The sequence below is a fragment of the Stylophora pistillata genome, chromosome 6 (genome assembly GCF_964205215.1).
Source record: "Stylophora pistillata chromosome 6, jaStyPist1.2, whole genome shotgun sequence".
NCBI classification, from domain to species: domain Eukaryota; kingdom Metazoa; phylum Cnidaria; class Anthozoa; order Scleractinia; family Pocilloporidae; genus Stylophora; species Stylophora pistillata.
Genome location: NC_142524.1, coordinates 34,039,891 through 34,053,081, shown reverse-complemented (window position 1 = coordinate 34,053,081; position 13,191 = coordinate 34,039,891). Strand labels below are relative to the sequence as shown.

At 39.5% G+C, this 13,191-nt stretch overlaps 3 protein-coding genes across 3 annotated transcripts in view; all 3 read right to left on the bottom strand.

Moving 5' to 3' along the window:
- Positions 1 to 3,567: 3,567 nt before the first annotated feature.
- LOC148729551 (rhamnose-binding lectin-like) lies at positions 3,568 to 7,441 on the bottom strand. The gene is made up of 3 exons (XM_088726171.1): positions 6,791 to 7,441; positions 5,343 to 5,457; positions 3,568 to 4,771 (listed from the first exon to the last, which is right to left on the bottom strand). Exons 1-3 carry the CDS (start codon positions 6,920 to 6,922, stop codon positions 4,500 to 4,502), a joined length of 519 nt encoding a protein of 172 aa, XP_088582297.1. The 5' UTR covers positions 6,923 to 7,441; the 3' UTR covers positions 3,568 to 4,499.
- A 634-nt stretch (positions 7,442 to 8,075) lies between these two features.
- On the bottom strand, positions 8,076 to 9,390 carry LOC111319222 (tetratricopeptide repeat protein 28). Its single transcript, XM_088726146.1, has one exon. It carries the CDS (start codon positions 8,598 to 8,600, stop codon positions 8,076 to 8,078), a length of 525 nt encoding a protein of 174 aa, XP_088582272.1. The 5' UTR covers positions 8,601 to 9,390.
- The window catches only part of LOC111319223 (uncharacterized), a 6,010-nt gene continuing 2,190 nt past the window's right edge, over positions 9,372 to 13,191 (bottom strand). Inside the window, exon 2 of the mRNA XM_088726166.1 lies at positions 9,372 to 11,593. Within this exon, the coding sequence (XP_088582292.1) occupies positions 9,481 to 10,323 (843 nt within the window). The 5' untranslated portion in view covers positions 10,324 to 11,593 and the 3' untranslated portion in view covers positions 9,372 to 9,480. The remainder of the gene's footprint in view (positions 11,594 to 13,191) is intronic.

Genomic DNA, 13,191 nt, shown 5'->3' with positions numbered 1-13,191 from the left:
GATTGACATGGCGATTATGATTATTTTACTTAGCGGTGTTCGTGTCAGCCATGTTGATTTTAAAATTTTGCCACTGGGAGAGTTTTTGTTTCTACAAAACACAGAACACAACAGGCCTATGGAAAGGTTAGCGAATGTTTTATTTTTGACAAAAATGCAAAATAAAAAAGCGCACTGGTCGAAGAAAACAAACCGCGCAATGTTTCGCACAGCATGATGAAATTACGATTTTTTTGTCGTCGAAAGTTACTTGATCGTTAAGGACATTTCTCTTTACAGTCATTTGTTTCAAGAATGGAAGTATACTAACGTGAACGTGAGCAAATTCAAATGCATCGGCTTTGTTCGATTAATGAATAATTCACTCGGTATTAGTGTATGTTAATTAGAGCAGATTTTATTACGGAATGATTTTCTTCTAAAACGTTTCTACTTGGCTTTAAAAATTACACGAGACAATTTGCTCCTCCAAGTAGAAGTTTCTATCTTCTATCGTGGGTCTTAAGCTGGCACCTTGAGGAATCACTCCAAAACCGCTTTGGTGACACTTCGCCCTTCCACTAACAACAGAGTATCTCAAACTACGTCATCTTTACATAAAGAAAATTTCCGACTATTATTTTTGTCATAGTAAACCCGTCAATGTCTTGACACACGATCTTGCAGATGAAGTTCAAACGCCCGTACATTACATGTTATTGCGCGCTTAAATTATGTCCGTTAACAAGTTTCCTCGCCATCGTCACTAATTTACTTTCTAAAATAACTTCTACAAGTCTTACAAATTTCTGCCTTTAAAGTAAAATAAAACAAAAAATTCTGGATCACATTTAACAACAATCTAAAGTAACCGATAGCTGAGTTCACAAAGAAAATGTGAAGCACTCAATTAAGGGTAAATTCACCGGCCTCAGTATTGCGACAAAGTTGGAAGACCACTCAATGAACGTAACAAGCAGGGCAAACTTCTCTTTTCCCTATTCTGCTAATTAAAAAAAATCTGATAAATGGTTTTAATTAAGCGTGGAACAACATAATACTACCTTACTACCTACCATTGCAAATCCCTTAATCAATACTCTTGGACTGGCTATGAGGTTGTAAAAATCAGTTCAAACTTTTCTTTAGGAAATTTTTGGAAGATTAGTTTCCACTTTCATCTAAGCATTTCTAAAAGAACAAAATAACTGAAAAGCTTCTCAAAATCCATAAATCATTTAATAGTTTTGGAAGTTAAATTTACATCCTTCTCTTAGGGCTCAAATCTGATATCCCTTATAAAAACTCTCCCTTTGTGTACATATTTTCGAAAAAAAAGTAAAAATGTTTTTTAACAACATCAAAGTCTACCGTATTTACCCGCGTGTAGCCCGCACTATGAACTATTAACCTGATCTCAGGGAAAAAAAAATTTTCCAGTAACAAAGCACGATGAAGCCAAAAAGTTGAGAAAGCTCTTTCCTTTTTTAATTTCTCATTCGACAACAAAACACCATCTCTAAGAAAGAAAACCGTCCTCTTGAGTGGAAACGTTCGCAGAAAATATTTACATGCTTCCATCTTCGTACGTTCTTCTCGTCTACTCCATGTTGGCGTGCAGCTTTTCGGTTTCCCTTCTCTAAAGCGCAAATAATGACAGCGAGTTTAAAACGTGATGAATATGATAGTCTCGTTGCTCCTTTCGGCTTCGCGATTTCTTTGAAAATGAGAGTGATTTGCCTGTTTTCATTCTTTGACAGCGTGCAACATGCGAGTTACCATGGTTACATACTGGGCTAGTTGTATTAAAAAAAAAATGAACCCCTTCTCTGTGCAAAGCGAATAAAGCAAATGTTATCGAGAATATCGCTTGCGTTGTTTGTGATTCAAGGATTCAGCCGTCGTACGGGCCAAAAGTAACCAGAAAATGGGTGGAACTACTTGCAACTATGAAAGGAAAAGCGAAATACGAGGATATCATGTATATGGAAACACCTGGAAATCCACAATTTATGAAACTGATTCATTTGGAAATAAACTCGTGGGACACCTGTCGGCAGAATTCAGCCGTATTGCTTGTTATTTTATTGAGAACGGTGGAGAGATTTCTTGCCAAGTGACTGGAAACAGGGTTCACTCACAAGGTCCTCGAGGAGGAATGGCTATTCCATGCAAATTACAAGTGGACGTCTTAAATGAGAAACAATGTTCGGAAGCTGAACAAACTTATTACAGCCGAGAGAAGCCAAATTCTTGGAAGATATGGACTAATTTAACGTAAGCTCGTACAATGCGTTGAATAAAATTGTGAATAACTGAGGAAGTTTGTTGATTATTGTGTTGGGAAACTTTGCTTATTAATGAGCTCTGACCTCTTGTACCCGCGTATAGGCCGCAGTGCAAACTTTCAAGGTGGTTTTTCGTCAAAAAAGTGCGGCCTATACGCGGGTAAATACGGTATTTTTAAACTTCAAAACATATAAATTAATGAACGAACGACAGTTTACAGGAAACCGACACACACCGACAGATTACTAGACGAGTCATCCTACAACCCTACATCACACAAAGTCACAACTATCAGAACTCTAACACGACGCGCACAACTAGTATGTGACTCGACAGACAGCTTATCCGACGAGAACAAATACCTTCACCGTGTTTTTACGAAGAACAACTACAACAACGACTTCATCCGACGAAACACTCACCGACCCACTACCACTACCGAAACAAACGACACCGCAACCCCTACGACTACAGCAACCATACCGTACATAAAAGGTATGTCTGAAAACATCTCGCGCATCTCACTACCCTTCAATATCCGCGTCGCCCACAAACCCATCACCACACTACGTCAGTTACTAACCAACGTTAAAGACAAAGACGAACCGAGGAACAGACAGGGAACGATTTATAAGATCAATTGTTCCGACTGCCAAGCCTCCTACATCGGTGACACTGGCAGAAACCTCACAACAAGACTGACTGAACACAGACGGGCGACGAGGAAAGGTGATGTCAGCAATCACATTGCTGAACACCATCGACTTACCAACCACAACATTGACTGGGACTCTGCGCAATGCCTAACCTACAGCACTGACTATTTTCAACGACTGACTCTGGAAAGCTGGTTTACTAACTTAGAACAGACTCCCCTAAACAGATGTCAACAACTACCCGCCCCATACAAACGACTCATTCCCGACATAAACATCACAAACGACCGAAAAAGAACAACCTAGCTTTACCGACAGACCGAAACAGACCAATCACGAACGACTTACGTCACTTGAGTCTTACAGCCAATAACATCACGGCAAAACCAACCGATCATTTCACACGAACTGGAATAAGAACATTCTACTGACAACAATCACTCACTTGACTCTGATGATGACTTCCGCACAGGTTGTCGAAACGTCAGTCACTGCCACCGACAACAGTCCTTCTCAGGACTACACTCACCCGGACGATCAGACTACACCTTCACATATAAATTAAGTTTCATGACTATTTTAGGTCAAAGTCTTCCAAGAAAATATGAAGTAATTTCTGAAAAAATACAGGATACTCTTGCCATTTGGTGAAAAAACTTTAGTTAAGGACATTTTTTATCATTTCTAAAGCCATTTCAGGGGCATCTACTGGAAACATATGCGGACCAGCATTGAGAATATAGTAAAGGCCAAAGTTTTTGTAGCTCTTCAAGAAAGCTCCAGTTTCCCTCTTTTCCTATTTTGATGGTGCATACAATGGTTTCCTGGATGCCTTCAAAAATTCTGGCATGCCATCCCACTGAAGTTTTGAAATCCACAATTCTGCGCCCACAGTTCCACAAATCATATCAAGCTGACCTTCATACACAATCACTTGTGTATGAAGGTCCATCTGATGGCAGAATTGCCTGATACCTTCGCTTCACAATCTATGATTATATCATATAAGATTAATTTCCCCCCCTACCCCCCATTATAAGCCCTACCTGAAACGTATAGCGAACAGTTTTACCGCAGTGATTAGAATTTTGATGCCTTAATTTCTCTGGTTATTCTTTCAAGCGTTTTTAGCGAGGAAGTTGGCACTGCCATGTGTTGCTCTTTTCTTGCAATGTGATTCACGTGGGCAAATTGGCCTTGATACTCAAGCCGCATCAACACAACCATCATACACCACGAATCCCCTTTATGCTCTCGTCTGTGAAGCTTAATGGCGCCAGGCAGGCGAGCAAGGTAGACGAAAATGCAAGGCAAAATTTGTTCTCAATACCTGCGTTATAGTGGCTTAAGAGCAGGTTCACAAAAGCGCTATGACAAGAGTGATGAAGCCACGACACTCTTCATTGTCTTGTTTTTCGAGGCAGAACCTGTAAAAGCGCGGTCGCCGGTGAATATCATCGAGCACTCATCAGAAGTCTTTAAATAGGACAGTAGTAGTATACCTCTCTGGTCAGGGAATTGAGAGAGCTTAGGTAACGACTTGGGATAGTCTGTTTTAATTCTCTTAGGTTACCCTTAATATTCAACAAATAGATACTTATGTATTCGCCGGCATGGATCATCGCCAAAAAACGCATTAGTCGCTTCCAGCTCACAAGTAGAGCTACTTTGACAGATTTGCTGTACTCGAGCAAGAGAATTCCCTGAGCGGCAGTTGTTGTCACCATTCTCCCGGTGAGGACATGAGTGAGAGTCAAACCTGCCATAGTTTGCAAACAGAACGTTTATCTTTCCTTCGTTTTTGCATCTCAATTGGCCTGATTCACCCTCGCAGATTAAAAGGTGACCTGTCGAAAAAGTTTTTGACATCAGTGTTAAAGCAGAATGAACCATTCGGAAATTTTTATGGTTCAACATTGCTCAATTCATTTTGAAGGGATTAGTTTTATTTTCATATTCCATCTTTGTAATTGAACCCTTTCCACCCTAATATCAGTAACCAAATTCTCCATACCATCCTCTATACATTTCCTACGGTGCTGACAAGGAGAATTTGTTTAACAATCAAGAGCCTCTTTGGTTGGCGATGATTTCCTTTATTCTCACAACGTCAACATGTGATTCGGGGCTGATATTGTCGGGAGAAATTAGATGTTGGTCACTCTTTAGGGGTTAAATGGTTAAGTCATTTTTTACTCTATTCACTTTTATTTTGCATCACTCACAGGAGTCTTTAAATGCTGTGAGGAAGGTTGGGGAGAGGGGTTGGGCGTGTCCCCTATGGATTATATCGCATCTAAGGGAGATAACAGGGTCATCATTCATCCTTCACCCTAAGGGAACCGGGTTAACAAAGCGGATATTTGCAAAAGCGATGTAAAAAAACGTCTTTTAAATGCTATAGGCTGGGTAACTCACCCATCTCACAGTGTTTTCCGCTGTATCCTGAGGCACATTTGCAGATGTATTCCTCCCCGTTGAAAGTCGGAAAGCAGGACCCGCCATTTTTACAAGGTTGCTCCTTGCAAGGACTCTGCACAACATAGAAAAAAAACAACTCCCTTGTAAATGGTGAAAAACTTTTAAAGCCGCATATTCATAATGGTATCGTTTGCCAAAACACCCTCGGCTTCAGTTGCTGATTTTACCTTCACATTCGGCCCAAGTTTATCAATTTTCCGCAGCTTTGTGACAAAAATCACTGACTTAAGTAATTTTTCAAAAGCTGAAAATTCTATTTGAAAACGTGTGATTACAAATTGATTAAAAACCTAAATCGATCGGGGAGCCATCGGCAAAATGAATCAGTGCAAAGAGAACACCCTGTTTATTTGTATCTACTTGAGTTTGTTTGAGTTTGTTTCTTATCGTGACTTCACTTAGTAATCATGAGGTTTTATCAAGAGAATATCAGATTTTATTTTCTTGGTCTCAATTCTTGTTGAATAATACGTTTGGTTCATGAAGAGGCTCGAATGAAAAACAAAAATTACTGAATTTTTCATCGATGCAAGCCGTATGTTTCCGCTACAAAAAAAGTGTACTTGGAAATAATTTGTGAATTTCTCTCTGCTGGAGTCTCAGTGTCTGAATTTAAAAAGCCAAGAAAGTGTTGATGTTTGGTTTAATTGAGGAATTTTATTTCGAGACGTCATTTTTGTGTTTCTTCAAACATTGCGACTAATTCAAAATGAAATAAAATGGAAAGATATTCTGTCTGTCAGAACAGTGCTAAATTCAACATAACACCAGTGGAATATCTATTTCTATTTATAGAATTTAAGCCTTAGCAGCTTGCGTAGCAAGGTTGCGATCGAGAACTACGTGCTTCAAATTTACAGCATAGCAGTTTCTGTATGAACGTTAAGTTTGAACCAATTTTGTTCCGGTAGTAATGAAACTTATCCGTTTCGTTAAAAATATCAGCGTTCAATAACTCACACTCGTAGATGTCATCAGCTCCCGAATCTGTCGCGAAGTTTATGGAGAAGCATTGCTTGTTAGCCAGACATTCGAAAACACATTCATCGAGAGTTGACGACTTCAACGAAGCCAAGTTCGGAGACGTCAGCTTCGAGAAAGGCTTTTCAACAAAGTTTGCGAAACTCGATCGGGAATCTTGACGATTAATATTTTCTCCACTGCACTGAAAACCGATCGTCAGAATTAAGATGACAAACTTCGAAAGTAACTCATTCATCTGCGAGATAGATGCAATGCATGTTATGATCATGACAAAAAAAGAGTTGTCAGGTTTTCAGTAAATTAAAAGCAGTACTTGAAAATTTGAACGTAGATCATGCCGAGCCAAAATTACTCCCGGAAAAAAATTAAGGATAACATAGTTGTCAGGTGCCAAGACTGACCTGAAAAAACAAAAAATTCGACGTCTTAATCGTGATTGGTTTAAACACTTCACATTCGACTATAAAATTAATAATGAATGACAAGAGCAGCTTCCCAGAAAGAAGTATCCTCGACCGCATTTTTTTCCCCATGATTGATATATATGACTGGGGTTAACTTCTGAAGTTTTCCAAAGTCTCCAATGACTGGCTGAATAAATAAACGATCCCTTTTCGACATATCAGTTCCAAAGTGCATTCCAGCCTTTATAAGTCTGGTACTCTGTGAAGAACTTTTGTTTAAAGAATGAAAACATTTCCTGCAAAATCAGTATCCTAAACATCTACATGACTGACTTTTTTCTTTGTAAGAAACGCTAAAGATAGTTATAGCGGCTCATAATCACAACAATAGCCTTTTCGTTAGACGTCTATTCAAAAGATAATTCGTTCTTCAAAAATATTGATTGATCGGGCTGTAAATATAATGGACGGCTTCTAACGAAAACTATTCCTAATATCTAAATGAGGAGCATGCCTTTCTGCTAAGGAGGAAACCCAAAATTCTATTTACTGCTCAACTGCAAAATATGTCTGTGTTATATCACACGAAAAGTTCCGTTTCATACCGTTGAGACAAAGATGAGGGTCTTCAAAGAAGTCAGCTTCACTCAGTCTCTAAGGATTTCCTAATCAGTTTTGAACCTTGCATATTCTCTTCTTTCCTGAAAGGGAAGATTTACAACTGAATATAAGAAAAAGAGTAAATTAATTGTTAAGTTATTTAATACGTTACATCCTGGAATTTTTGATGTTATGACAGGTTTATTTGCTGTGAACTAAAGATATTGTAGCGCAGCTCGCTTTGAAATTAAGACTCCCTCTTCTTTTTGTCTCGTTGGTCTTTTTTTTAACAATATTAGAAGACATTGAGAACTATATGGGATACACAACGCAAATCCTTTTTTTTTACCGAAACCAGCTTCCTTTCTTTGCTCCATAAAATGAATTAAATGAGGGTGGGCGTGTGAGAAGACTAACGAATTTGTATTTTGTGTCTTAAGACTTTTGCCTTTTCCAAATCGTCCTAATTTAATAAAATACGTTCCAAAGTCTCCTTGTACACTCTGTGGAGAGGTTACTGAACAAGTAAAATAGCAAATCCGTGAGTCTTCCTAACTTCCTACAACGTTGGTGGTTTTATATATTTGATTCTTGGTTCCTTCTAACATGTCATACAAAGTTGCCAATCTGAGGGTCATTTCTTCGGTTTCTTAATGGAAAACTTGACTCATTACACTCTTATCTACCTCAAAGTGACATTATCGCCAATCAGCATGAAAGGAGCCCATTTCTTCACTTCGGGAAAGCCATTATCTCTCATCCACTTTCGGACCTCGTGAAGAGATTCGCTGGCACTTTCAACACGAAACAAGTGTTCATAAAAATTATTTATGAACTGCTTTGTCGATTCGTCGTCCAGGGCCCACTGTGCCACTAACACCGAGCGAGCACCGGATCCTAAGAAAGCCCGAGCGATTCCAATTACTCCTTCGACTTTAATTTCTCCGCGTCCACTGTGACAACAGCTTAAAACAACCAGTTTGGCTCGAAGTTGAACTTTTGATACGTCAGCCATCGTCAGAAGGTATTCTTCTTCTTTTGGAATATCATTAGTAGTACGAACAGGGCAAAGTGCGATTTCTCCTCTCTCGGGATCTCCATGAGCAGCAAAATGTATCAGCCCAACTGACTTGATCTGTTCAATAACCGCCTTCTTTGTTGCATGTTTCCCTAACAATGGGGGAACGCCAAGCATTTTTCCAATCATCTCAGCTTCTTTTCTTGCACCTGGTAATGGCTTGAGGATAATCGGTTGTCCATTGTAAATCACTTTGCTCACCTCAAGTTCACCCACTATGAGAGCCCCACTCTGACTGTGCTAGTTTGGAGGACTGTCCTTGATAAGCTTGAGGGTCGTCAAAAAAGGAACGATACGGATTCTGAACTTTTCAAACAAATATCCTCCTTCTTCGTCAAGCAAGGCTGCGAATGGTACTTGGTACATGCAGCTGTCAGGGACGATAATAACTTCAGGCTCCTTCAATAAATCGGCCACGGGAGTGACGATTGTTTCGTAGCACCAACGAAGCTCTTTTTTCATATCATCAGCTTTATTGTGTGCCAAAGGCGATCGGTTGATATCGTCAGATGATCTTAGAAGACGTTCGTCATTTAAAGAGCGATCTTCGCAAACATCTCCGGGTAGAATGGCAAAGTGGCGGAAACTCTCCGAAAAAAGCGCTTTCAGGTTAGGAACTGACCCGGAATTTCCAAAATCATCCGAATCTATTGTCTGCAGTCTGAGGAAATGAATATCTCCGCTTGTTTTGAGAATCCAAATCCGTACATCTTCATAAGGAGTCGAAAGGTAAAAACAGTTACAACTGGCTTCCTTTTTAATGATATCCTGGATGTCACACCATGATTGGAGATCGCCTGAGAACTGGGGCCGCATAATAGAATATTGAGCAGCCATTAAGTCCGCCAGAGCTCTTGCCCGTCTGAGTTCTTCGACGTAAAGAGCATATTTAGAATCCCCAGTGTCAAAGTATTTTACTGAGCATCTCATAAGGAAAAACACCATGCTTTTCCAAAAAAGATATTTTGAAGCAATCGTTGTGCTTAATGAAGTCTCGCAGTTTTTCGTATTATTCAATACACTGATAAAGATACCTGAACGCTTCTTTATGATTGAACAGAGCCAGCTTCAAAACTATGAGGTCGCAAAATATTTGAAACTCGTTCATATTGTCTCCTATGCCTTTGCAAATTGGGAGGGCCTTGAGGAAATATTCGTCGGCCTTGTCATATTCACCAAGCGTATGAAACAATCTTCCTAAGCTTGTATAATCGCGTGCTTCTCCCTCTCTGTCGCCAATTTTCTTTCTGATTGCAAGTGCTTTCTCGATTAATTCTTTAGCCTTTGCGCACTCACTTAGAGAATGAAACACTGTTCCTAAGTTTGCGTAGTCAGTTGCTTCTCCCGCTCTGTCGCCAATTTCCTTTCTGATTGCAAGTGCTTTCTCGATAAATTCTTGAGCCGTTTTATATTCACTTGGCAAATGGAACAATGTTCCTAAGTTTCCGTAGTGAGCTGCTTCTCCCTTTCTGTCACCAATCTCCTTACTGATTGCAAGTGCTTTCTTTGCGTATTCTTTAGCCTTTTCGTTTTCACCGAGCGACTTAAACAATGTTCCTAAGTTTCCGTAGTCAGCTGCTTCTCCATATCTGTCGCCAATTTCCTTTCTGATTGCAAGTACTTTCTCGGTATATTCTTTAGCCTTTTCGTATCCTCCTAGAGACTGAAAAAATTGTCCTAACTTTCCGTAGTCAGCTGATTCTCCCTTTCTATCGCCAATTTTCTGTTGGAATGCCAGTGCTTTCTTCACGTATACTTTAGGCTTTTTTAATTCACCTAGCGAATGAAGCAATGCTCCTAAGTTTCCGAAGTTAACTGTTTCTCCTTGTTTGTCGCCGATTTCCTTCATCATATTAAGCGCTTTCTCGAAGTATTCTTTAGCCTTCTTGTATTCACCTTGCAACTTAAGTAATATCCTAAGTTTCCGTAGGCAGTAGCTTCTCCATTTCTGTCGCCAATTTCTTTACTGATTGCAAGTGCTCTCTCGGTGTACTATTTAGCCTTTTTATATTGACCTAGCGACTGAAACAATGTTCCTAGGTTTCCGTAGTCAGTTGCTTCTCCCTTTCTGTCACTAATGTCCTTTCTAATCGCAAGTGCCCTCTCAGTGTATCCTTTAGCCTTTTTATATCGCCCTAGCGACTGAAACAATGTTCCTAGGTTGCCGTAGTCAGATGCTTCTCCCCCTCTATCGCCAATTGCCTTTCTGATGAAAAGTGCTTTCTCGGTGTATTCTTTGGCCCTTTGGTATTCACCCTGCGATTGAAACAAAACTCCTAGGTTTCCATAGACAGCTGCCTCTCCCTTTATGTCACCAATTTCCTTGCTGATTGAAAGAGCTTTCTCGGCTTATCTTTGAGCCTTTTTGTATTTACATAAGGAATGAAACAGTGTGCCAAGGTTTCTATAATCAGTTGCTACTCCATGTACATCACTAATTTCCTTTCTTATTTCAAGTGGTTTCTTGTAATATTCCTCAGCTCTGTCGTATTCCCCAAGCGACTGAAAGACTGAACCTAGGTTTCCGTAAGTGATAGATTCGCTAAATCTGTCTCCAATTAACACAGTGAGCGCCTGCGCTTTCCTGTAATACTTCTTGGCCTGGTGATATTTACACAACGATTGAAATAAAAATCCTATGCGCTTGTAACACAGCGCCTCTGTTTTTTTGTCTCCAGTACTTTTCGTCATATCACTTGCCTTCTGATAGTATTGTATTGCCTCTTCAAATTCATTTTGACTCTGATATATCAGTCCCAGTTGAAAGCTTAGTTCCCCTTCTCTAATTGTGTAACCTGAGGCATGGTGCGAACGTAGAAGTTCCTTAGCATACCTTTCTGCAGATATGTAATCAGGCACCTGGCACGCCACTTTAAACATTAGCTCATTGAGTACAAGGTATAACCGAGTAAAGTGGTCTTCTTTTAGCCGTGCGTTAGTCCCGAGAAAAATCAAACACTCCTCACCCAATTTCATGGCTTGTGAGCCACGACCAGTCTTTACGAGGAAGGTGACAACAGCTACAACTATTGCCACAGTAAAGAGACCACAGGCTTGTTCTTCAACGTTGTCCATCACGACCTTTTCCCGTTTGATCGAATGAAATGAAAGACAGCGTCAATCTGAGGATTTAATTCAACTGTGTTAGATCCGTTTGTAGCTGCTCGATTTAAGCGGTTAAGAGTTTTTTCTACTCAAGAAATATAAGTAACTCACTAAAATTGTCGTCGATCCCAGTAGGTTAATCATCTTGATGGATTTGGTTTCGCTTGACTTACTCTTGTATTTTATAATCACTTCTGTTTTAGTAAGTTTTTGTCATAAACAAGGAATTGGGGAACAAAATCAAATTTCAAATTAAAGGGAAACTGTCAACGGTTTCACCAAAAGGACTTACCTTTTTTTTAGTCTTTTGGTCTTTTGATCGAAATCTAGTTTTAACTGGTTTGAAAAGGAGGCTTCATAGGGTTTTTATCTGAAAGGTAGGTACCTAGTTAACTTTAAAGTTAGAATGACAGACGGTTTTGCTTGTGTTTAACATTGGCCAGTCCGAAATAATCATGTCAAATCAATTGGACAACAATTGCTTGAAACAGTACCTTCGCGTGCGACAGATTCGAAAATTAACGCATGCCCAGATATCGTTCTTGGTGAAGTTCTATTCTATGACGAAATGTTCTTGGAGTAAGAAAAGAACTTTTTCGAGTGGGATTCATCGCTTTTCCTTTGGTGAAATGTTTTAATTATTTGCGCCCTTTCTACTGCCAATTTATGAAATAAAAAATTCATACAACCAATCTAAATCAGAGGTAGAAAACAAAGAAAATTAAAATTAAACCCAAATTATCGCTAGTAAGCGCCTATACCCTTGTGGTGTTCCAGCTCAAGAACGGTATCCACCATGTTAATACCAAAATATAAATCCGACCCTTGTTTGTTACATTTAAGTAAATTTTAGTGATCTTGAAGACAGAAAACATCGAAAATTCTCCATAAAAATATAACGCCGACGGGCTCATTATAATTAAGCTAAAACTCTATGGAGCCGTCTTGAAAGCAATGAATACCAAAGCACGACTTTCCCTAGTTAAATCACAAAATTCCTATCATGTAGAGAGAGAAATTCTCCAGCCTGAGTAAGGCCATAGACATATCGCCATGAAACTCAAGTGACAACTCCCCATCGTAAGAATTTGAATTTATATCTGGGCTCTATCAGACAGCCGCTGGCCGTAAAATAAGCCTGCGGATCAAAGCCCAGACACGAGAAAAAGGAAGAAAGTTAACTAAGGTAAAGGATATATTATATAAATAGAATAAGGAAGATGGTCAGTTAGAGCACGGTAAAGAAATGGAGAAAGATGTTCTTCGTCTTGTCACGAGCGTGGGACAAAGGAAAAATTCTGAGTTTCTTTGAGGCATCGAACCTCAGACCTTCTCAGTTCCACCCTCCGAGCATCGGAGCGCGGAATCCGCAGGTTTGCGGGCGCAAAAATAAAGGCACAGAGCAAAATGTCCGCTCCTGTTATATATTCAACCATCGAATAAGGGATTTATTATTCCACTATTATATCATTTTCTAGTCTTTTGGCTTTTAGTTTTTGAAACTTCGTACGATGTCATGTGAGCATCGTACCGGTCGCAAAAGGTGTGCGTGAAAATTAAAAAGAAAACAACACAAACGAAACCATTTAAGTTAATTGTTCTCGATGACCGAAAA